Source organism: Artibeus jamaicensis, unplaced genomic scaffold (genome assembly GCF_021234435.1).
Source record: "Artibeus jamaicensis isolate MK-2021 breed Jamaican fruit bat unplaced genomic scaffold, CSHL_Jam_final scaffold_584, whole genome shotgun sequence".
Classification (NCBI taxonomy): domain Eukaryota; kingdom Metazoa; phylum Chordata; class Mammalia; order Chiroptera; family Phyllostomidae; genus Artibeus; species Artibeus jamaicensis.
This window is the reverse complement of record NW_026522048.1, coordinates 8,434,469-8,460,107: the sequence shown is the minus strand read 5'-3', so window position 1 is coordinate 8,460,107 and position 25,639 is coordinate 8,434,469. Positions and strand designations below refer to the sequence as shown.

Sequence of the window (25,639 nt, the reverse complement as noted above, 5' to 3'; positions counted from 1 at the left end):
GGCGAATGAGTACACACAAAGATGCTCAGCATCATTATTCATGAGGGAAATGAGAATTATAAAACCTCTAGGATTTTCACTGCATACCCACTAGAACGGTGAAAAGACTATTCAGTACTGGGAAGGGTGCAGAGCACATGTAACTCTCATGCACTGCTGCTGGAAATGCGAAATGGTGCAGCCGAGTTGGAAAACAGTTGAGCAGCTCTTTCTAAAGTTAAACATATACTTACCATGTGACCTAGCAAAGCCTGCTGCTCCTCATGAGGACACAAAGAGAAATAAAAACATATTTCCAAACAACGATTTGTACAAGGATACTGCAGCAGCTCATTCTTGGCAGCCACAGGTTAGGCACAACCCAAAAGTCCTTCAGCTGGTGAACAGATAAGCACACTGGGGCACATCCAAACAATGAAATACTACTCAGGAATTAAAAAAAGAAAAACAAATTACTGATACACACAACGACATAGGAAAATCTCAAAAGCTTACCCTGAGTGAAAGAAGCCAGACACAAGGGATACACACTGTATAATTCTCTCCCGTGAAGTTCTCCAACAGGCTAAGGTGTGGGAAAGAGCAGGTTAGTGGCTGCCAGGGCCCAGGGAGCAGGTCTAGCGGGGCTGACTGTGAGGGGCACAAGTGAACTGTTGGTGGGGAGGCTAAGGCTCTGTATTGTGCTGCTTGTGGTGGCTGCATGGTTGTGTGCATTTATCAAAACTCACTGACCTATACACTTAACGTTGGTCAGTTTAGCACATGTAAACCAGACCCCAGTAAAACTGGTTTTAAAAATCAACTGCATGAGAAAAAGAAGAGTTGGTGAATAAAAATGGAGAAAGATAAATGTTTTCAAGCAGCGGCAGAATCAACTAGGGAAAACCTTGCCACGTGGAAAGATACAGTGATTCAGGGCTGGGAGAACCCACAAGGAAGAGTGGGCTTGTCTGCCTCAAGGTTCAGAGAAAGAGAAGGTGTCACATGTAAGAAATACACCTCTTTTGTCCCTGATTGGGTGATCAGTTGGTCAGAGCACTGTCCTGGTGCACCCAGGTCATGGTTTTGATTCCCAGCCAGGGCATACATGAGTCAACTGATGAATTGCATAAAAAAGTCCAGCAAAAAATTGATTGTTTTTTTTCCTCTCTCTCCCCCCTCCCCTCTATCTTCCTATCTCTCTCTCTCAAAAAATAAAAATAAGAATAAATACACCTCTTTCTTTCATTAGAAGGCACAGAAAATGAAGAAAGAAAGAAAGAAAGAAAGAAAGAAAGAAAGAAAGAAAGAAAGAAAGAAAGAAAGAAAGAAAGAAAGAAAGAAAACACTAAGACCCAGGGAGATAAGCAAACATAACAATGTCAGTGTCTAAAAGGCTGGCGGAAGTGCAGGAGCAGCTAAGGCTGTCTGTGGGATTCTTCAAGCACTGCATGTGCCTGACAATGAACCACCAGTCATGCTCTCAAACCTTGTAAATACCTGTGAACTAAGAAGGGAACAGATGGACCAAAAATAGGTGGCTGGTTGCCAGGGGCCAGGAGCTGGGGAAGGTTGGGCAGTGATTTCTCAAGGGCACAGGATTTCTTCCTGGGGTGATGAAAACATTCTGTATTTGACTGTGGTCATGGCTGCACCACCCTGTGCATATCCTAAGAGTCACCCAATTGTACCCCGCAAATGGGTGAATTACATGGGCTCTGAATTATGTCTCAATAAAGCTTTTACCAAAAGAAAGTATTTGCATGTTTGTACAACAATGGGAATGCACTTAGTGCCAAAACACTACACACCCAAAAATGGCTACAATGGTACATTTCATGTTATGCACACCGTCCCACAATTCAAATAAGAAAAATAAAAACAAAAATCAATTGTATGCCATATACTGGCAACAAACGATTAGAAAGTTAACTTTATAAAATAAATTTCACAATAGCACTCCAACCAAAAATATCTAGGAATAAATCTAATAAAAGATGTGCAACACCTCAATGCTGAAAAATTCAAAACGTTAAAACATTGCTGAGAAAAAAAAAAGAATACCTAAATAAGTGGAGGTACATATCATTCTTGGATTAGAAGATTCAGTATTTAAGATGCCAAATCTCCCTGATTTGATGTATAAGTTCAATGGAATCTCAACCAGAACATCAGCACTTTTTTCAGACATTGACAAAATGATTCTAATATGTGTCCAAAACAGTGTGTTGAACCTACAAAAGCCAAGGCGATCCGAACAACAGAAGAACAAAGCTGGAGGACTTACGCTACCAGATGTCAAAACTCATTTTAAAGCTACAGCAACTAAGCTACCATGTGGCCCAGGGATAGAGGAACAGACCTCTGGAACGAAGGAAGGTCTGCCAACAGACACAAACGCATGGTCACACCTGATGGGCCGCAAAGGAGCCATCACAGTTCACCCAGGGATGGTCGCCTCCCAATAAATGGGGCCTGATCAACTGTACATCCATGTGTAAGAAAAATAAACCTGCTCCACCTCACGCCACAGGCAAAAATTAATTTGCGATGGATCACAGACCTAAACATGAAAGACTTTTTAAAAACTTTCTAGAACCCCCAGCACCCGGTACCCCGGCTCTGGCTCCTCCCAGCCCCTGGCTCTGCAGCAGGTGGGACCCAGGGCTTTGGGGCCGCTCAGCACCACCTACTTAGTCCTGAGCTGGGCTCTGCGCACCCTGCCAGTGCGTCCTGAGCCACAGGTGCTCGAACATTGGACCACTTAGTTTGGGGGGGGGGGGGCGGGTGGCTGCCAAGCTGGGCCCCACCCCAGGCAGGCAGGCGGGCAGCTGAGAGGGCTTGGCTCCCGCCCACTGACCAGCTCCCTGAGTAAAGGGCCCTTGGAGTGGCCTTGACCATAGAGGAGATGAAGGCAGCCGGGAGTGCGGTGCAGCCGGCGCCCCTCGGAATGGAGAGAGTGGACATCAGGCCCAAGCATGATGAAGGCGTGCTGAAGGTGAGGGTGGGGGCGCGGGGGGAGCACAGGGTCTGCTGGGGGCGCGGAACTGGAGCGCCCATCGCAGCTACCCTCTGGCCCAGCCTGGGACGGGACAGCAGCCCCTGCAGGCTCCGGGCTTTTGGCGCAGTGCTCCTGCAGGGGGCGGTGAGGTACATGGCCTTCCTGAAGGGGCTGCACTGTTCTGGAGTTGAGAGGGCTGCAGGCTCCGAAGGGGGCAGCGAAGGTGCAGGGACCTTGCCTTGGCCATTATTCTTCTGGCCGCCTTGGAAGCCTGTGGTCAGGACTCAGGCCAAGCTTTCTATCATGAAGTCCTTTGACATTGGTCCCTTGACGCTGTTTACAAGGAGGCAGGAGACTCCCTGTATGTACCTGTCAGAAACGTGCAGGCTGTTCTGTGCCTCTTTCTGCCCCCATCCCTGGGCACTCACCTCCCCCCTTCCTCCCAGGTCATCAAGCCACAAACATGCTCGTGACTGGGGACCGAGTCCTCCTTCACTACACTGTCCGGTTGTTAGATGGCACCAAGTTTGCCTCCAGTCCAGACTCCAGAGACAAATTCTCCTTGATCTGGGAAAAGGTGGGCAAAACCAGGCTTGGTAGCTAGGTTTCCGGGAGGATGTGAGCGTTCACAAGCAGGAACCATATTTTCAGAAGCTTGAGGAGGAATGGTTTAGTGCAAACTGCTGCTTTTGCTGCTGCTGTTGCTCCTTTTTTCTCCCACGGTCCAGTAACTCCACTGATTCCTCTCGTTGCTCTGATCACTCTGAGCACCTCACTTCCTCTTCAGAAGGGGCTGCCTTGTCTCTTGAACTTCCTTGTTCCAGAGTTGAGCGGTTTGGTTCTGGTTTGGTGTTTAGGGGTCTGAGGTGACAGCACTGACTGCAGCCACATGTTTCCACCTTCCTGGTCCCATTTCTAAAGAGTGTCCAGCTTCCCCTCGGGCTTTGTACCCTGGGGCCACAGGGCCCAGTCAGTTCCCTGCCAAGGAGGAAGGACCTGTTCACTTTCTGTACCTACAGAAAGGGGAGGTCATCAAGGGTTGGGACGTTGCTGTAGCAACCTTGAGGTTGGGAGAAGCATGTGGCCTCACCTGCAAGCCAGAATATGCCCACGGTTGGGCAGGCAGCCCTCTGCAAACCCCTTCCAATGCAACCCTTCTTTGAGGTAAGCGTCCAGCCAGGGAGCAAGGCAAAGAGCCAGCTGAGGGCCTGGTTGCAGGCCTTCCTGCCACTTGGAGACAATGCAGCCAAAGCTAAGGGTCTGGCCTTAAGGGGAAAGAGAAATGGCAGGGCAGTTGGCTTCACTGTGCACACAGCTTACTGCTGCCAGGACAGAGGCGACTTGGAGGTTTCAGGTGGGAAGAGGTGGCCCTGAACCCCTCTTCAGACTCCAGGCAGTAATGGGCGGAGACGTGTTTATCTCAAGAGCAGTGCCCAGAGGAGACGGGGTATGATTTGAACCCACAGGAGCCAGGAGGTCAGAATGTGTGTGCAGTTACAAATGACGGTATAGAATGTTGGTGTCTAGAGATAAGAGGAGGGGGGAGATGCCGCCCCCTGTGGGTCAGGGAGGTGAGGAAAGTTTCCTCTGAGGAGGTGGGACTTGACACTGGCCAGTCTGCAAGTAGTGGAGCCCTAATCAACACTAAGGACTTGGAGGATGTTCAGGAGACTGCTGAAAGATGTTGGGTCATTTCTAACGCTGTCGGACTGGGCTTCTCAAGTAGCTGAGTTAGGACTGACTAGAACCTGTCCTTACTGTGCAGAGCAGGGAGCGAACAGACCGATGTCCTGAGGTTACCTGAAATCTGGGTGGCCTGCCCACCTCTACCAAAGTTGAGACTGGGGCAAATCCCGAGAACTTGGCAAAAGTGCCACTTTGCTCACTCCTAGCGTGGCTGCCCTCCGGGTCAGACCTCGTCTGGCAGTAGGAGGGACTCTTCTAAATGGGAGAGAAGTTGTGTCTCACTGTTGACAAGTTCGTGGTGACAGGATTTGTGGCCCTACACCGTGTCCCACAAGTAGAGTGGTGTGAGTTCAAAGGCGAGGACCTAACAGAGGAAGAAGATGGGGCAACCATGCAGGGAATATGGACTCGGGACAGAGGCTGTGCCACGCCTTTCTTTTAAGTGAGCCAAGATGCAGGTGGAAAGGGGGAGTTCTTAAGGAATCATAAATTGTGGTATAGCCTGATTGAGTGGGAAAATCCACAGGGTCCTCTTGGTTAACCAGTTCCACTGGAGGTCTAACTGTTAGAGTCCAAAGGCTTACCTAAGCACCTCCACACCCCTGGGAGCCAATTAGAGTAAATACAGGTCAAGCGGCTTGAGAAAATATGCCACCCCCTGAATGTTGGCAGGACAAAACTAGCATAAACCAACAATGCATATGGCGACAATGGGAAAGCCTTGTTCACTCTGGGTACAAGATCTTTTTGCAGGTGGACGTGTGTCACACACCATACAGAGTGCCCGAGAACAGTGGGGCTTGGGAGAAACAGCACTGCACTGGGAATCAGAAGACCTGGGTTCCAGGTTTGGTTCTGCACCGCTGGCTATGAGGCTGGTGGGTGAGTTTCCTTCCCCTTGCTGGGCCTACACATGCCCATCTCTGCACCAAAGGGGTAGACTGTCTCCAAGGGCCCTTCCAGCCTGAAACTTGGACTCCACCAGTTCCCTTGACAGTTCATGAGCTCATCACATACATGGTGCTGCTGTTTTTCTCAAGACTGATGCTTGCCACAGTTTAGTTTCATGATGAAAGTAAAACATGACCAGCAATGTCACCTAGTCCCAAAGCCCTGTGGGGGTCAGTGAGAGCAATGCTAACATGTTATTCGCCTTTGTCACTGTGTTGACACTAACGTTGACTCGGGTGGGTGTAAGGCGGGTAAACGGCTGTGCCTGAGCTCCATGCCAGGCAGGGCTGGCCACCAATGCTCCCCACGCGGGCGCTTGCAGAAGGAAAAAGCCACTTTCACTTAGGACTGTCCTCGATGAAGCAGTAAACATTAATTTTCTTAAATCTTAACTCCTGAGGACACTCTTTGGAAGATTCTCGGTAACAGACAGGGAAGCACACATTTTAAAGCCCTTCGGTTGCACACCAAAGTGGTGATCTGGAGGAAAAGCACTTGTGCGGGCGTGTGAGCAGCAGACGGCACTGGCCACTTCTTACACAGGGCACTATTCTTACTTGAAAGAAGGATTCATGGTCTATGAGCATGTAGAGGTTGGTATCTGGTATCAAAAAGAAGTGAGCCAGTCACTTCAACGAATACAAATAACAGTAATTTTTGCCAGTGACAAAATTTGAGCTTCAAGAGGAAATTTGAATTTTGGAAAATTTGCATCTGCCTTTGAGACCTTGATAGCTTTCCACCACTTAATTTTTCTTTCATAAAATGAATAGTAACAAACGTATTTTCTATTATATTGTATAAACAGATGTGTCAACATGGAAAAGAGCTCCATAAACACTTCCCAAGTAAGGAATGTATATGATGCTACAAAAGGGGAAATGATCCCTTCAAAGTTGAAGATAAACTGATACAATCTAATGTCACAGAACAGGAAAAGGTCATTAATAGGTTTCACATTCCACATTACGACTAACCTTTAAGAATCCACTTTTTTGTGGAGTTTCACTATAGTATTAAAGATGACTATGCACAACTATTTTTAAAAGCTTAGTAAAATATTTTCTCCTTTTAAAACCACATAGCTGTGTATGGCTGTAATTCTTCATATACTTCAGTCAAAACAACACATTGCACCAGACAGAATGTGATAACAGAAATAAAAATTGAGCCGTCTCCTATTAAGACATTGAAAAGCCTTGCAGAAGTACAAAACACTCTCCCCAGGGTGATGTTGTCCTCGTCCACCCCCCAGGTGACATGAGGAATTTCTGGGCCGTCCTACCTGGGAGGAGGGAGTGCTAGCAGCACCTGGTGGGGAGAGGCCAGAGATGCTGCCGAACACCCTGCAATGCACAGCACGGCCCACAACAAAGAATTACCTGGTCCGAGCTTTCAATAGTGCCAAGGCCAAGAAACCCTGATACAAAATAACGCCACTTACTGTTTTTTTGTTTCAAAAATATTGGCATTAGCATGTAATGGGCTTGTTATCTTTAAGGGACTTTCTAGTTTTCTAATTTCATACTTTTAATCATAATTTAGTAACTACTAATAGGTGTAACTCACATAAACAAAAGCCTTTTGGTGTCCTCAATGACTGGTAAGATTAGAAAGGGTTTCTGAGACTAAAGAGTTTCAGAACTCCTGATACAGACAATAGAGTGTATAGATGACAAAACCCCATTTGCTGAGCAGCCCCCCACAGTCCACTCTAAAGAAGAGAACATTTCATGGCAGGTGTGCCCAAGGGCATGCAGTTTCTTCTCAAGAAAGAGGTCTGGAGTGAGGCAAAGTGAAGGGGTCAGTGCACAGGACAAGAAATACAAGCCTCTTCTGTGTCAGGGTTTTTCTGATCACTGTTAGGAATGCCACCATGACTAACATGCAGTCACTATTCCCACCCAGCTTACTGTCTCGAAGGGAAGAGAGACACAGTAACTGAAATTTTAGTTGAAATATAGGCAGGAAGAAGAGAAATAAGGACGGGGTGTGTGAGATCAGTGGGGATGAACCTTCGGTTAGGGATGTCCAGACCGGCAGAGCTCCCTGGAGGAAGGGATGACTGAGTTGAGTTTTGAAGAGTGAGTAGGAATTTGGCCACTGAGAGTGGGCGGGACACTGGAGGAGAAGGCGGTGTTCCAGGTGGTGGGAGCAGCAGAAGCAAAGACACACAGTTGTGACACAGCAGGGTGCATTTGGAGTAGCCAAATGTAGAGTTCCTGAGTTGGTTATTTTAAATGTAGTATCACCTATTATAAATTTCCAAGCATTGTTTTTCCAGGCAATAAAGAATCACCTTTCTTTAGTAAGTTGCTTCCTTAGCATCTCCTCTTACACTTTTAAATGCAGAGTGAGCAGCAGAATGCAAAGACTCCCTAAAACCTTAATGCAGTTTCAGGCTGCATCTAATATCTTAAAAACTTTATTATGCAATGTTTTACAAGTATCATTGTACAGTCAACTGTCTAAAATGATGACAAGTCTTTGTCATTTTGCAGATTGCAAGGTGGCAGGAACAGCACTTTAGCACTTTATCTAGGCTTACCGGGGCACCACCAGAGAGAACGACAGGAGTGCTCTGGAGACAGTGATCTTACATGGTGATGGGGTCTGGAAAGCTTAATTCTTGCTGTGACACTGCTGGGCTCTCAGTATCTGACACTAACAAACTATGTGCGCCCACTTTCAGATGTTTATAAACACTAGGCTGAGTTTTTACCCCAAACTCTGCTTTAGGAAGAAGACCCCACTGTTAAATGGAGGTGGTGGTAGGCGGTTTCAGCACTCAGGCACAGTGCTCTCAAGTTTCAAAAAGTCCATGCCCCTGTAATGTGCGTTTAATTTTAAAATAAATAAACGAGTAAGTCCAAGGAGAGTCTTTCCCTCTATTATTAAAATGAATGTCAAAACTGCTAACAGTTGATTACTAAACTGAAAACTTCATGGTGGTGCTCCATCAAAAGCTTTGTTCCCTTATTTTCAAACATTTTATTTATTTCATCTGAATTTTATGGGGCATGAAAGGACTCAACTCGAACCTGTAACCCAAATAGAAGGCTCTTTCAGTTATTCAGGCCACCTCTCCTTCATGGCCAAATAAATAACAAATCATATTACATAGAGCACATATATGAAATTTTCCTTTATATGAACAAACATATTTGGATACTTTATATCTATCATAGCACAGCAATCCAGTTTACATTGACAAATTTAGTGAATTATTAGAAAGTACATTACATATACAAAGGAACTTGACAGACAGCAGATCTTTTAACCCTTGATTTTGAGAACACAACGTCCAATTTAACTGTGTTCTTGTATTTTTTTAAGAAGATACTCCATCTGTAAATTTAAGTTTGGTTGGCCCTTTTTAGTTTTCTTGCTCAATATTTTAAACACTTCCATTTTCTTCTTTTTGTAGCACCTTTGAGCTTCTTCTCTCTCTTGCTTTCTCCTCTCAAACTCCTGAAATTATTAACATACATAATTTTCTTTAGTAACAAACAGTGGCTATAGTCCAGAAATTGCAATGAAATAGGTATCACCATGTAAGCGCTTTAGGTTTGCCCCTTTTATTTTCAAAATATTGTTATCCATTATTAAAAGTAGTATACTTTTGCATTTTCACTGTAATACATGCTATAACATAAAGGTATTAAACAATTTTAATTACTGTATGCAAATGAAATCAGAGCACAGAAGAGTGAAGACATTTTCATGAATGATTTCATCATTTAACTAGACCCAATGAAGAATTAAAAGGGACTTTAGAGTTTTTCTAGTCCATTTAAGACTAAAATCTTCATTTCCAGAATATTTGTTATTCTTTTTACTTTGCCATGTGAGATTTCATTAAGGAAAAACTTTTGGCTACATACCATATATGTGCAAAACACTGTGCTAGGCACTATGATTTTTAACCATTTAAGAATTGCCATGCTCATTTCATTTGCTGAGACAAAGACTCAAGTTCATTTGAGTTTAAGGAAATATATTTCAAAGTTATATAGTGTACAGACTCAAGAAGCACTACTTGAAATGCATGGGAATATTTTTACTAAATTGAATATAAAGTCAAGTAAAAGTTTTTAAATACTGTATTATGTGCACCATTTTTCAATTTTCCCTGTAATGCATATAGCCCCCAAATCACACAGCCTTAAATTTGTATGGTGACTTATTAATTAAGCAAGTACTGTCATGTACATCATAGTACATTTTAGGTTTTAAAACTCCTATGCTAGCTTTTTATCTTCATCTTACAGACACGGAGGTGATGCTCAATGATATGGAAAGTGATGTGACCAAGAACCTAAATAACTGGTACAGGCATGTCTCGTATCCAGAAATTGTGAATTCAAAGTCTGAGCAATTCTCTATCATGCTACACCATTACCGCTTAAACTTATGTTCTCATGTGGTATGGCAACTCATTTTATTTTAATAAGCACACAAAGATTTAGAACTTATCTGTGAATTTAGGTATTTGGAGTGCAGTTTATCCCTATGGAGTTTCACTACACAAAGTAAAACAAACCAAAAAAAAGTAAATTATCTTACCATCAATTATGGGTCCTTATTTAATTAATGTTCTTAATTTTGATTCCTCATGCTGGCTATTAACATTTGAAATCTAAGAGACTGTCAATTTTCATAATTACGAAGCCCTAATATTTATCTATATAAAGGACACCTGAGGGCATTACATATTTTCCAGTACAGTGGTCCTTACTGTACTCCACCTGGTACACTATTTCCAACGGTGGCAGGAATCAGATGGTCGGTTGAAAAAAGGAGAAAGTAATAAGCTATGAAACAAAGGTCCACTATTTCAACAGAGAAATGTTTCTGCTTCATCTTAGCCTGCCGCCAGTTTAAGAATAATCACAAAAATTTTAGATGTGAAACTTCCAGAAATTTCCAGGTATTCTAAAAAAGATTTTATTTATTTATCTTTAGAGGGAAGGGAAGGGAAGGAAAGAGGGAGAGAAATATCAATGTATGGTTGCCTCTGGTGCATCCCCTGCTGGGAACTGGCCTGCAACTCAGGCATGTGCCCAGACTGGGTGCAGTTTTCTTAATTACGCAAATTCTAAAGCTAAAACATTTAAAAAATTTACATATCAGTGTCATCTTTGGGGAATTTAAAGTGATAGATAATGATAATTTTGTTGAAGTTGTAGATAATTTTGTTTTCCTCACTTGAAAAGTCTATTTTAATTAGGGGTTTCTTAATGATTACAGAGAGTAGTAACTTTTTGCTAAGTTAATCTAGTAGGCTTTTTAATTGGTAAGACCAACTCTGTATAGTAAAAAAAATTTTTATTCATCTCCTGTCTGGCTTTTACTTGCTTCAATGTAAAATTATGAAAATCGCCTGTACTTTTCTCATGTCAGTGGTTCTCAAGTTTTATTATATATGAGAATTTCTTGAGTTTCTTGTTAAAAGTGCAAGTTCCTGGAACAAACCCTTAGTAAACATTATCCCAGAAGCTCAAATGATTAACCTATGAACAACATCTTTAAAATCCTATTTTTGACCACTCCTCTAGGATAATGTAATCGAGGAACTGGAATATGTTGAAATTCTCCAATTATGCTCATGTCATTCATTTCCAAACAAATATTTACAGGGGCATACTATGTGACCCACACTCAGAAACACAGTTTCTATATACATTTTGCATAAATAGGAAAAATGAATCTAAATATTTTTAAAGATCTTACTTGTCTCTTAGCATCACGCTTAGCTTGTATTTGTTCGTATTCTTCTTGTGCTTTTCGATTTGATGTTTTCTTTTTATTTTTCTTTGGAATCGCAACAAAGCTTTATGAGATAAAGAAATAAGTCACAATGATTCAAAACAATATAACTAGAATTATGACAAGTGTCAACTATAGCACTTGTGTAGTAAAATTTAACTAATGCAAATTAATAGAGAGGAAGAGAGAAGGGGAAAGAGGACACTAATTTTATTAACGAAATACATACATAACATTATTAAAAGTGTAGTTACAGCTTTTAAGATAGATTACAAGGTGGTAAGTGAAGACTCTTGGAGAAATTTTACCAGGGAAAATACAAAAGATCTAAAAGATCCTAGAATGTTAAAAAAAAAAATTTAAACAAAAGCAAACAACAGAAAACCAGCATATGAATGGCAGGAATGACAGCCTAAAGAAGGCATTAAATTGATGGACATAATGGGAATTGTGGGTGTATATGAATTTTAAATCCAAAGTTCTTTGATTACTTCATCTCTACTCCACTTCACGTACTTAGTATAAGTGACCACGCTTCCACTTAGAACCGTTCTATCTTGAAGTACTTCTCACTCCTCTGACGGTGTCCTGCCCTGTAGGGAACCGATCTGCCTGGCAATGGCAATCTGTAGCTCAGCCCTGTGGGAAAGCCCATAGGCAGGTGGTGGCACACAGGAGCCAAACCCATGGATCGGTTCTTCCGTGGGAAATCAGGCCTGCATTATACCTAGGCTGCTTTGTGACTTGCTCTTGTTTAAACTCCCTCACTCTGAGTTGAGGCAGCAAAAGCTTACTGCATTAAAGTAACTTCCTGAAGTCTGTGCAAATTCTCCCAAGGACTGACGTGTAACCAGACCAATTACCTTATCATTCCCTTGCATTTGCTGGGAAATATTTTTTCCTTGTTAATCTGTAAGAAGTAATCAGTAACATCCCCTTCATTGCTATCTGTAAAAAGTAATTACCTAAAGCAAACCTGAGCATAATGAATGAAAACCTTCTTTGATGTATGCTATCAGAAAGCCAATAAAAGCCCGTCAAGGCGCTCTCCTCTAGAGACAGTGGCTGTGCTGTGCCTTTTCCTCCACAGGACTTCAGTGGTCCATGTGAATTTGTCTGTCTCATCCACAGTGCCTCGGACACTGCGGGCTGGTGTCGGCATCACCATCTGCTGCTACTAAGTCAACCACTTAGGCCCGGACTCCACTTCCTCAGGCTACCTGATTCATTAATAATCTTCATTTTTCCTGTCTCTCAACTTTTCACTACACCAACTCTGTAACGGAGTATAAAATATTTCAGCAGTAACCTTCTTAAAGCAAACAAATACGTAAATTACCCATCACCAACCTCTGATCCTCTCTAATAATGTCCCATTCCCTATCAATTCATAGTCAAGTGTCCAGAAAGAACAGCGAATAGACAATAGTCACTTTACATTCACTTCTTAACTTTGCAACCTGACTTCTGCTCTCACACTGCAATCAAACCACCCGTGCCAAAACAGTGATGACCTTCCAGCCAAATATGATGATCAACTCAACAGGCACTTTCCAGTCTCAACTGACCCATTCACTACTTTTGAAAATTCTATTCCCTTCCTTCTGGTGACATTCTGTTCCTATCTTAACTGCCCCTTCTCAGTGTGCCATGCTGGAGCCTCTTTCTCTTTTAACTGGAGGTTTTCCCCCAACTGTTGTTTGGTCTCCACATTCTTCTTAGTCAGTCATATCCATGACCGTGGCTTTGGGTGATGGTACATGTAAGGGTAAAAACTTCATCAGGGTTATTGAAAATTTTCTGTCCAAGCTCACTAAGGACTGCCAGGACCACAAATACAAAGACCTGTTCTCAGTCTTGTTTTTCTTGGACTTTGAAGTATTACTGACTAATCCCCTACCTTGGGCAATTCTATAGTGACAAAGCTGTCACTGTATTTCCCTCTTTTTTCTATTTAAGACAGTTCTATTGAACTCTAATGACAACTTCTCTCCACTTTCACTTTGAAATACATTTTAAAAAATATTATTTTTACCTAAGATCAGAATCTTGTGTCATGATTAAACCCTCCTCACTTCAATTAACACTGGAAATGATTCATTCCTACATTTCTAGTGCTCAAGTTTCTGCCTGAGCTTTACACCCACTACTCAATAATAAGGTGGACAAAGCTACTGAAAAACTGAGTTTTTAGTGTGTCTGTCTTTTTTTCCCCTGGGGTCCCAGTTCCTATTATGTTTAGCACAAATAGTTCACAATTTTAAGGGACAGAATTTTAGTGAAGTAAAAGGTTATGGTCCCACCCTGGCTAGGTAGTTCAGTTGGTTAAAGTGTAATACCAGCAGGCCAAGGTTGTGAGTTTGATCTCCAGTCAGGGCACATCAAGCAGCGAGCAATGAATGCATAAATAAGTGGAACAACAAATCAATGCCTGTCTTTCTCCCCTCTTTCCTCTCTTCCTTGAAAATAAATAAAAATTTTTAAAAAGTTACGGTCCTAAGTAACACCTGGCTTTTCTGCAAGTTTGGATTTCAACATGTTTTAAATTAATTATTTATTTTTTACCATGGGATATACACACAGAAAACTTTAAAGGCAGCACTTATAAAAACAAAGTGTTAGGGAGTTATGTCATTTCTTTTTTAACTGAGACTAAGTCATCATCCTCTGGGGGGAAAATAACCTGGACTGATAACAGCAGTGGCAGCAGCAGTAGCTAGCACTCATGTAGCACTTCCCACGGATCATATACTTTTTAAAGTACCTTATAAAAAATCAACTCATCTAGTCATGATAGGTCAGGGACACCAGAGAGTCTGTGAATGATTCCCCCTGATGAGGTACAAGATGGCAACTCTGAATTATTTATTATCTTTTCCATTTTAGAGAAGAGGACACTGGGCACCAATATGCTAAGTCCATCTCTTGAGTCCATCTGTCCAGTGTTAACCACCACACTATACTTCTCAAAAATTATTTTTAAAAAGCATTTGTTAACAACAGGCATTAACCACAGTTCAAGTAAGTTAAATGTACTTGAAAGGCTGAAATCTAAAATCCAGATATTTCCATTCCCATTACACTACTTCTCCAATTAAGCTAACCTAGCCAGTTCAATCATTTAAGATAAAAAGAAAACCTCCATGAAAAAAATCTTCACCTAATTATTCTAGTTTCTAAAATGCCTCAAGTGATAATTCTAATTTCTACATAAATTGTCCTACAATTTCTTTCATAAAACATTACTTGAATTTAAAACAAAGGATTTCAAAACAATACATACTTTACCCTTTCTTCTTTGCATTGTTCTTCTGGTTGAAGCTGGTCAATGCTACCATGTTCTTCGGGTAAAGCCTGGTCAACGTTACACTGTTCTGCTGGCGAAGCCTGATTACCTTGTTTTGACAAAGGCTGGTTAACTTTCCTACGTTGCTTCCTGAGTCTTTTCTCTTCAGCTAAATAGAGATGTTTCAGATGATCAGGATATCGATCTGTGAACTGGGAATCTTGGGAAGTCTGAACCTTCTTTTCCCTCCATAGCAATTTCTTGTAATTTTGCTGAATCTTCAATTTTCTTTGAAATGCAAAGCCTTGTCCTACATTGAAGAATATCAGTCATTAAGTACCTCTTCAGAAAATAAGTTGCATGAAAAATGCAGCTGTTAATTTTAAACAGAAAAACTTTTTCACCATCACATTCAGACGCTAGAATGATTTTGTTTTGCTTTGAGAGATTTCTGCAGGAAAACAAGTTTAAGCTAATGGAGTGAATAGTACGTTGGTTCTCTGCAAAAAGAGCAGGAAACGGTGGTGTAGTCACTTCAAGAAAGAATCGCAAATAAGGTAATATAATTACGGTGTTGCACAACTCCAGTTTATTGAACTCACAAATGAAAACAATTCACTAAATTATCTACAAGACTTATTCTAGGTCTTCGATGAATACTTAAAGGAAAAAAACCACACATTACAACTATAGTTTTTACCTTAAAGGAACTACTAAAGGACCTGTTTTTAAAAGTAAGGACAGGAAATCGTGTATGACTGTCTAAACAGCTAGCTGAACTTACTTAATGTTTATACGAGATTTTATTTAATCTCTGCTTACCGTTTCATGGAGAATTGTAGAGGAAGAGCCCTGATCAAGAACCGGGTAAGTCGGGAAAGATGTTTAAAGATAAAGCGTTAGCGACACTACCTCGTCCTCCCACCCAGAGCTGGGTCACTCACGGACACAGCTGACTTAGGAATGACTCCCTCTGCCCCAAGCAGGGCCGGATCTGGTACCTAAAACCTATGTCCCTACTTCCGCACGCCACGTGATTTAAGATTTCACAAGCCTCAAAACTTGCAAAGACTGCCTTCTTACATACCCTCGCGAACGCTCCCCACGAAGGGCTGCCGAGGGTTAGGTCTCCACGTCCTCTGTTTCACGTTCTTACTCTTGAATCCGACCGGAGATACTCCTTCGTCCTGCGTCCCAAAACTTCCCTTCCGCCACCTCGCAGCAAGCCTCCCTGGCGCCATTGCACATCAGCCGCGTCGCCAGAAAACCATCACAGGCGCTATGAAAACACGTCACCAGGCCGAAGCAATCAATCGCCCAACTCCAGTGTGGATCCGAGCTCTATTTACCGGGCTTACGCTACTTATTTGCGCCACCTACAGCTCAGGAGGGTGAGCGTCATGGCGGATTCTAGCTCTCTCCCAGTGACTCCGGACTTGTCCACCTTGCGTGCCACGTTGCAGGGGCTGCTGCAGTTCCTGAGAAAAGCCCTGCCCATTTCCAATGCACATACAGTGGACTTCTACACGGAGTCGGTGTGGGAGAAACTGGTCGACCTCTCTCCGGAAACTGTGCTGGAAGTGCTGAAGAGGTCGATGAGGAAGGCAGAGACCCGGCACTCGCACGCGCGCCCCCTGGTGGAAGCCGGGAAGGAATCAGGTGAATGGCGGGTGGGCGGAGCGGACTGGGAGACAGAGGTGGTCCGGAGCCTCCGAGCCTGCCCTCTAGCGGAAACCCAGCACTATTGGGAGCGCCGCAGGGCCGGGCCGAGGCTAGGCTTAGCGGAAAGCCGAGACCGGGATCAGATTATCGGAGGGGTGGTGCGGACACACTGTGTCGGGATCTCATTTTCATCCCTGGGTGCTTGTGTATTTCCACAGTTTGAAGAGAACTAGAAACAGGTAGGGTTTTCATTCAGTTAGTAATTCAGCAATAATTTTTGACTGGGAGGAAACGAGGAACAGTGTTCTGACAATGCTTATAGGTTCCTTGTGGAAACACTTACAAAAGGTAAATCAACACTTAAAACATCAAGATATTTTCAAATCATGATAATGGACCAAGAAGAAAATAAAAACAGGCAAATATGATATAGCAGTTGTGCGAGGAGGCTACTTTAACTTAGGTGGTCGAGAGTATGAGAAGGTGCCAGCCCAGGATGAGCCACAGCAAGGGATTTCAGGCCCTGGGAACTGGGGAGGCCCTGAGGCAGGAAAGGGCGGGCCTGACAAGTCCTAGTAGAGGCTGGAACCGTGTGCGGAACAGCAGCCGGTGTAGAGGTCTGGGAGGTAGGCAGGGGCTGAATGCCTGGGACTTTCTAGGTAGCTTTGGGAGGGTATTAGATCTTAAGCGTGATGAGACACTTTGGAGCCATTTAGTCAGTATCATAACCCAACTTCCATTTGAAAAGACAACTCTGATGGTTATTTGAAGAATAGACTAGTGGGGCAAAAGCTGAGAGGCCAGTTAGAAGAGATTTTCAATACTATTGAATGTGAGAAAGACGATTGTATCCTGGACTAGGATGGTGGCAGTGAAGATCTGGAATATTTTCTAGCTCGTTTGAAAATTGTTCATAAAGTATCTACTATGTGCCTTGAATTTCTGTAGGCTGTGGAGTTTCTTAGATTCAACCAAGACTAGTATTTTCAGAAGTAGAAGGTTGCGAGGACAGTAATGGGCTCCTCGGTTTTCTCCCACTTTGCTTCCAGGTGTTCTTAATTTTGCCCTTGCTATTCATTGATCATTCTCTGAAAGCAAAACACCACTAGAGAAGTCTTCTAAAATAGGACTTGGTAAATATTGGTTTCTTTAAAGTGACGGTTTTTTGTTGAAAACTTAGGCACATCTTCAGTTTTCTCTCTCAATACCCACTACTTATGATAATATGGCAACTTAAACTCCAAAAGAGCAGAGACCATGTTTGCCCTATAAATAGGTGTATTCCCAGTACTTAGTAAAATAACTGGCATGCATTAAATGCTCAATGAATATTTGTTACATGACTGAGTGAATGACTTACAGTAGCTTCCCCAAAAAAGAAAAGAAACTACCTTTTTAAAAAATATGAAGCCCAAGACTTTCATATGGGTTTAACTTTGTCTTCATGCAATGAAAGAATTAGATTATCTTACATATGCTATATAATACTACTACTACTACTACTACTAATAGGATTACTTGATAGTTATTATTTACTCTGCAGTATACTAAGTGTTTTCTTGCACATTTTCTCTTTTAATATATACATCAGCCTTGCGGGATGGGTTCTGTTTCTCCCAGGTTGTGAAATTGCAACTCGAGGAGTTAATTTGCCAAAGGCAGAGCTCTTCACGGAGTTTCAGACTTAGGCCCTCTGACCACAGAGTCTGAGCTCTTTGCCACCATGATAAAAGTCTACTCTGAATTATTTAGGAATGAATTCCAAAGGTCATGATTATCAAAACTGATATTTTTATGACACTAATACATTCTTATTTTTGTTTTGTTTTATTTTTATTGTTTCCCCTTTAAGAATCTAAGCATTGTTTTGTTCACTGCTGTGTACCTAGTGCCTGGAACAGTGCTTGGTCAGAGTAAGTGGTTAGTGAATATTTGGCAAGTGAGTGAATGAATGAATGACACCACATATTTAGGCTAGGAATAAATTTCTAACATCTTTCGGGGAAACCTGTTGGTCAATGTTTTTTTTTTAATTGATATCTCTATTTTTAGAGAGAGGGGACAGGAAGGAAAAGAGAGGGAGAACATCAATGTGTGGTTGCCTCTTGTGTGCCCCTCCACTGGGGACCTGGCCTGTAACCCAGACATGTATCCTGACTGGGAATTGAACTGGCGACCCTTTGCTTCCCAGGCCCATGCTCAATCCACTGAGCTACACCAGCCAGGGCTCCTGTTGATCAATTTTATATCTATCCAACAAAGATAGAATCTAGGCTTGATTGTTCAACTATGAAATGTCTTTGGCCCTGCAAATTCTTTTACAGAAAATACTCAGTTTTACAGACAGCTGCCTGTAGTGTTAAAAAGGATATATTTTTATAATTTATGCTTAGAAGGAATATTCCATCAGGGACTCACAAAGAGTAAGGTTTTGTATGAGGAGTTACAAATAAACACAATTCCCAGAGCTGCAATGAGCTAATGCACAGTGTATGGAAGTACACTAACAGATGTTTGGCACAATTATTTGGTGTTTTATAAACCAAGTATTTTCTGAAAATCCTTAGTGTAGCCATTTTGGTACATTTCTCTTGCCAGGTGATCTTCTGGCCCAGTAAGAGTCACGAAAGTTATTCTCTGTTCAGCTAAAAAGATCTAGCTAAAAATAATCTTGATTCTCCAAAATAAAAAGGAAAGATGTTGAGAATAACTATATTTCAAGGGCATAAAGTATGGGTGTTATGGATTGAATTGTGTCTCTCCAGATTTTATATGTTGGAGCTCTAATCCCCAATGTGACTATCTCTGGGAATGGTCTCTTTAAGAAGGTAATTAATGTTTTAATGAGGCCCCTAGTCCAATAGGAAGAGGAAGAGATGCCAGGAGGGCACACACAGAGAAAAACAATGTGAGGATATAGCAAGAAGGCAGCCATCTGTAAGCCCAGGAGAGAGGCTGCACCAGAAATCAACTCAGGCAGCACCTTAATGTTGGACTTTCAGGTTCCAGAACTGTGAGTTGGAAAATGTATTTGTTGTTTAAGCCATCTTGTCTGTGGTATGTTGCTAAGACAGCCTGAGCAGATGGTACAGTGGGCTTTGCAGACAGACTATCTGAATTCAGGTCCTAGGTCCTGGCTCCTGACGTGTGTACTGACAAGCAGTGCCCGCGGTGTCATGGATGAGACATGAGACAAATTCACATGGACTACCACGTCTTGTGGAGGAAAAGGGCTGGCAAGGCTACTCCCTCAAGGGCCCCAGAACAGCCTCACCACCCTCTCAAGGGGTGAGTGGCTTGGAGAGGCCTTGGCAACTCTCTCAAGGGGAGAGAGAGCGCCCCGACCCTTGCTTAGACAGCCTCCTATTGGTTTTTTTGCACAGGAGTTCAAGTACAACTTATTAATCACTCTCAGGCAGTAAACAGTAGATAGTATACAAAGAATCATTAGGACTTCTTCTAAATCAGGGCCTGTCAGCTAAAAGGCTACAGAACTTTGGGAACATAAACTCTTTTTCTGCTTGGTCCCTTGTAATCTAACTAAAAGCATTCTTAAACAAAGCAGGTGTCACAGGGTTTCACATATTCCTTCTCAGGCCTAATTACCCAGGGAGCCTGCCATTCCCAGCACAAGGCTGGGAATCATAGGTTTTTAGGCTTAAGTGGATTAGAGCCAGGAAGTGCTTCTCCCAGAGGACATGGGGACTTGGGCTTCGTCACCGCCGGGGGGGGGGGGGGGGGGGGGTGAGGGTCCATCACTCCCTCCTTGTCGTAGTCCCCCTGAGTCCTTCCGTGATGGCCTCCCAAGTGATTGTGTTTGGGCTATGCTGCCCCTCCTCTGAGGGGTCTCACCTGTCTCTGACCATCCAACCATACCTTAGGGGCAGGGAGATGGAGCAGGGGCAGCATCTGCTGCCAGAGACAAGCCTTGTCTCCTCAGTGGCTTGCATTCCAGAGGTCGCTCACTCAGCCTTAGACATGGGAGACGGTTTACAACTCCTGAAACCAGGCAGGGCAGTCCCCAATAGGCTCCCCCACTTAAAAGCTTGGTTGACATGGCCTTTAACTCTTTGGCATAATTGCAGAATCTCCTTGATGAAGTACTATGAAAATTAAATGAGTTACTACATAGAAAGGGTTAAGCATATGCCCAAGAAATAGCAGCACTTAACTCACTCATTTATTTAACTAATGTTTGTTGAGCACCTTCTACCTACCAGGCCTTGTTCTAGGCCCCACTGTTATGGTCTTGAACACAACAAAGTCCCTGCCCATGCGGAGCTGATGTTTAGTGAGAGCATATACATAGTTATCTCTCTGTAATATTAGGTAGTGTGAATACAGTGAAGGAAAGCATGGCATGCAAGGAGTAGCAGTGGAGAGAAATGCTATTTTAAATACGGTTGTTATGGCCAGGAAATGGTACCTATGAAGGCAAAGTTTGAACAGAGACTTGAAGAAAGTGAGCAAGGCCAGTCATGCAGCCGTCTGAGGGAAGAGTGTTCAGGCTGAGGGAAGATCAGGTGCCCAAGCTGGAGGAGCATGCGGGCTGTGCTGGCAGCTCCACAGAGCTGTTCCGGGTAGATTGGTAACAGATAATGTTGGAGAGGTGGTGTGAGGCAACTTCGTGTAGGACTTGCAGGCCATACTGAGAGCTTGGCTTTTATTCTGAATGAAATGGCATGCTCGCTAAGGATTTTGCGTGATGGTGTGATGGGATTTATGTTTCAAAGGGATGACTCTGTCTTCTGCGTGGAGAAGAGGTTATTGGAAGGTAAGGGAGGAAGCAGAAAGACAAGATAGAAGCTATTCAAATTGTCTGTGGAGGCTTTAGGTAATGGCAGATCGAAGAGGTCAGGCAATTTCTCTATCAGATAACAACGATAAATCCCGGCCAGGTTTCTTTCTGTGTGCATGCGTATAATTAATTTACTATATTTTAACTGAACAATACAGAAAGTTATGCCTGCAATAGGTTATTCTGTTGTAGAGCTTTCTCTTGTATTATTTTTATTGCATTTAGTAGATTAAATTTCTTTCTGGCCATCCTGCGTGGTTTTGGTGATGATGATGGTGGAGACGGTGCACGGAAATTGCTCTCACAAGTAATTTGGTACACATGGAGCCAGAAAGCGTGTTGGAAATAAAAAGTGAGAAGAGAGAAAGGATGAGTGTCATCTGTTTTGCTCTGTTGTATTTGACTTCTGTTCGTTCACTTTCCTTACATATTTTATCCTGGGTTACTATTGCAGTTATAAGTGAGGTTGAGCAAAAAATGCAAGTAAAATCTGTGGAAACCCAGGATAACTTGTCAACATACTTTGTTTATTTGTTATATAGAAAGTGCTTTTATGTTTTTAGATAAGACCATTAAGATTTGGAGTTTATATTCTATTTTTGATAATATAAACCCATTGCTGGTTTCCACCCCACCCCATCCCTTTCAAGTATTAAAAAGTTCAGCAAAACGAAGTTCATGGAGTGTGCTCTCATCTATGGCATTTTTTTTCCTTCATTCTACTTAAATTCCACTTTTGTTTAGCCAATCAGAACAAACTTGAATGTCCATTTTATGTAGGGGACCGGTTTGTCTTGGCCTGACAAATGTGACTCAGCTCTGTATGGAAAACCTGCAGATGCGAAGTGGTGGGCAGAACCCAGACCTGCAAACCGAGTTTTCTTGTGGGAAGCAGGCCTAGAAAGTGCATACAGATTATTATGGCTTACTCTTGCTAAAACTCCCTCACTCTGGTCTAATGCAACAGATGTGTATTGTTTATCTTCAAGGTAATTTCCAAAGCCTGTGTGAGCTCTCCCAAAGACAGAGCTAATCAGCTCATTGCCATCCCCCTTTGCGTGTTATTTCTATTTCCTTGATTGTACCTAGAATGTAGGCAATAGTATTCTATGTGGTAGATGATAAATCTTTCTATGATGTAAGACCTCAGGAAAACAATAAAAGCCAGTCTAGATAAGGGTCAGGGCGCTCCCCTCTTGAGGGAGTGGCCGAGGCACCATAGGCACTCTCCCCTTGAGAGAGTAGTCGTGCCTGTTCCCTTTTTCCACACAAGATTGTTGTTGCCTGTGCATTGATTCTCATCATCAGCCACAACAAGCAGACTCTGTTGGACAAGTCCAACTATCAGGTTGTGGTCAACACACCAACGTGGGTGGAACACATGCAACAGCCCAGGTAAGGGCCGACGACCCAGAGTGCTTTTCAGAGGGTGTAGGGTGTGTTGTATTTGAGGGAAAAAGGGTATCTTTCCAAGGTCGCGACCTTTCTTGCGACCATACTTTCTTTAGTAAGTAGAGGCCTTGCTCTCTCTCTCTGGCAATTGCCGCACCCCGCAGGCACAGGTTGAGCATTTAAGAGCCACAAGGGTGCTCACCGCAACAAAGATACCTGTGACATGTATGAGTTGGACGTGGGCCAGGAAAGAACACTAGGTTTCCTGCCAACTGCAAGCAAAAGCCCACACAAGAGAGGTACACTGTAAAAAACACTCACATGCCCATCCCCGTGGCACAATCTCCAATCAGGTTTTAGGGTTGGGAGAGAGAACAATGAACTTTCCTTTCAATTAGCTTTTTTTTACAAGCTCTTCTACTCATTCTTTCTTTAAAAGCTGGTATTTGCAGCCCTTTTGATTCTGCCTTTTCCCTCCACCTGCCTATAAACAGAAAAGCAGATAGTAAATGAGTGTTTCAGTTTCAGCAGGACTCTGAAGATTGCTTTGAGAACTCAGAGTTAGTTCACAGGGTTGTTTATGAGTGTCTCAGGCACCGGAGATAAGAGGCATCTCCTCCCTCCGGCTTGAGATCTCAAGTGTTCCTATATGAGTAGGGGCCTTGCGGAGGTGTCTGGGGTCAATACCTGAGATGTATAGGGGCCTCATAGAGAATTCTAATCACAGTAATTTTAACTCTGGGCTTGGGCAGGGAGTGCGATATAAAGGTTGGTCACCTGGTGCTTCGAGCTCCCCCCTCATCCCTCGCAGTCTTAGACGTGTAGGAAAAACCTGAAACCCATTAGCAGGGTTAGGGTACCCCAGATACCAGGCAGCCCTCCCTGATGGTTTTCACCAACAGTACGTTTTTGACCCACCACACTATACTCCCCAATAGCTAATTAGTTAAGATTTAATATGGGCTGCAAAATCTGAAATGACATAAATCGAAAGTAAAAATGGAAACTTTTTAACAAGTATAGGCTCTCTAAAGAATAAGAGTAATGTTTTTTGCTAATTTGGCAGTTTTTTTAAAGCTGCTACGTATCTCCCTGATGAGGGATCTTTAGACTTAGTTATTTAGGAAAAGTTGGGCACAAGTTGAAACAGCACCAGGTGGTGTGAGATAAAGACTAGTGTCTCACTCCCCCTTTAGACAATTTAATTTGAAAATACTAGTTTGCCTGAATTTGTTTTTGTTTCTGTTTTTAAAAGTAACATCTCAGTCTCAAAATGTTTTAATAAATAGAATGAGATCTCTAATATTGTTACATCATAAAGATTCTACTCAGAAAAAATTTAAATCGATTATGTAAAAAAATCTCACTTCCCTCAGACAATAAAAAGCTCAGAAAGAAAAACAATGAGAAAATGTGTCTTTTAGCCATTCTGAATCCTCTTTTTGAAGACCCAGGGACTGCTTCAGTCCTGAGAACAAGCTATGCTGAGCTTAATATCTTCCCTCCCTAAAAATTTTCAAGGGCACTAGATAATAAGACAGCTCACTTTTGAGCACATTGCAAGAATGCAGTAATCACAAAAAAAAAAGTAAATGCATTTGCCAGTAGAGAAAAACTGTTTCTAAAAGTTATGAATATGTTCATAAATTTGTCAATCTAAAGCATACTATAAGTGGGATAGAAGGTATGATGTGTTAAAGAAATATTAAGAATCCTCCTTGTTTATGCCAGAGCCCTGACCTTTTATTGTAAAAATAAAATATAAGTGTACTATCTCCCAAAGAGAACTAGCCCTTCTCTGCAGAAGACCAAGTATTATTTTTTAACTCAATACCTATAAACACTAATTGTTTCCTTGAGAAAGAACTGGCTATTCTATTCTCAAAGAAAAACGGTTAGTCAGTAGAGTCACAGAAAGCCCTTGGCACATAACCACTTTTGTCTAAAACATGTTTGAGCAGAATACCCCTCATACTCCTCATTTTCCTTGCAAACTGTAAACCAAAGAACTACCAAGTCCTAAAAACAACCAGACAGTTAACTTGCTGCTCTAACTCATTGCACCTTGCAAAAACAGCAGAGGGCCTATCTTTCCAAGTTAAGAAAAAAAATGGCACTTTTAAAACTGAGACTTTTTCAGCCAACTGCTCCCTACCTATTGCAAACCAGAAAGCCAAATATTAAGAGCTTAAAAGACCCCTTCCAGGAGGGCAAAAATTCAGATCCCTGAAACTAAACAGAAAAAGTAATAGAAAAAGTTAAAAGACTGTTTATTTATTATTTCCAAGCTAAGCAAATTATTAAAAAATGCCCTAATTGCCAAGCTTTACTAAGGCACCTCCATCCACAGGAGTTAACCCTCCAAGACAGTTCTCAAATGCTTTAGCAAACAGATGTCACTCATTACACTCCCTTCAGAAAATTCACATTTCTATTGATACTTATTCTGGTTCCCTACATGCATCTGCTTTAACAAGAGAATCTGCAAAAAATATACAAGCCCATTGGCTTGAAGCCTTCAGTCATTTGAGTTGGCCTCGGCAAATTAAAACTGATAATGGCCCAGGATATCTTGCCCATTCTACTCAAGCCTTCCTTCATCATTAGAATATCCAACATAAAACAAGAATACCTTATAATCCAACTGGTCAGGCAATTGTTGAATGGGCTCATCATACTTTTAAAAATCTTAAAAAATAAAAAAGGGGGAGTCAGGAGTCTACCCCCCAAAATTTGACTATGTTAGCTATGTTTACTTATAATTTTCTAAACTGTAATAAATCACTCTATATTCCAACTGAAAAACATTTTCAGAAGAAAGAACCAAAGTCATCTTATCGTTAAGTTTTATACAGAGATCCTCTGGGAGATGGCTTTTGGCAGGGTCCTGTAGATCTCTTAACATGGGGAAGTGGGTGTGCATGTGTTTCCATCCCTACACGTCCTGTCTGGCTTCCAGCTAAAAGGGTGAAGCTTTATAACAAAACAGACATCAAGCTCTGCTACCTGAAGATGAAAGCCGATCAGTTAGCAGACAAGTGGCCCTGCTGGCCAACTGGAAGAAAACAAGCACTGGATTCTGGTGCCAAAAAGTGCAGATTTACTAATTTATTTT

The 25,639-nt window shown here is 42.4% G+C and overlaps 2 protein-coding genes across 4 annotated transcripts in view; one reads left to right on the top strand and one right to left on the bottom strand.

Annotated features, from left to right (window-relative positions):
* Positions 1-8,749: 8,749 nt before the first annotated feature.
* Positions 8,750-16,053, bottom strand: CCDC59 (coiled-coil domain containing 59). The gene is made up of 4 exons (XM_037143433.2): positions 15,760-16,053; positions 14,670-14,982; positions 11,351-11,450; positions 8,750-9,088 (listed from the first exon to the last, which is right to left on the bottom strand). Exons 1-4 carry the CDS (start codon positions 15,911-15,913, stop codon positions 8,927-8,929), a joined length of 729 nt encoding a protein of 242 aa, XP_036999328.2. The 5' UTR covers positions 15,914-16,053; the 3' UTR covers positions 8,750-8,926.
* METTL25 (methyltransferase like 25) overlaps positions 16,048-25,639 on the top strand; it is a 94,042-nt gene continuing 84,450 nt past the window's right edge. For all 3 annotated transcript variants that reach the window (XM_053658787.1, XM_053658788.1, XM_037143434.2), the window contains exon 1: positions 16,048-16,331. In XM_053658787.1, coding sequence (XP_053514762.1) covers positions 16,073-16,331 — 259 coding nt within the window. In that variant the 5' untranslated portion in view covers positions 16,048-16,072. The remainder of the gene's footprint in view (positions 16,332-25,639) is intronic.

Coding starts and splice junctions, on each gene's coding strand:
- CCDC59 (XM_037143433.2), bottom strand. CDS start 15,913: ATGGCGCCAGGGAGGCTTGCTGCGAGGTGGCGGAAGGGAAGTTTTGGG. Junction 14,983..15,759: donor CGTGGGGAGCGTTCGCGAGG/GTATGTAAGAAG, acceptor TCTTCAATGTAG/GACAAGGCTTTGCATTTCAA. Junction 11,451..14,669: donor TGCAAAGAAGAAAGGGTAAA/GTATGTATTGTT, acceptor TATCTCATAAAG/CTTTGTTGCGATTCCAAAGA.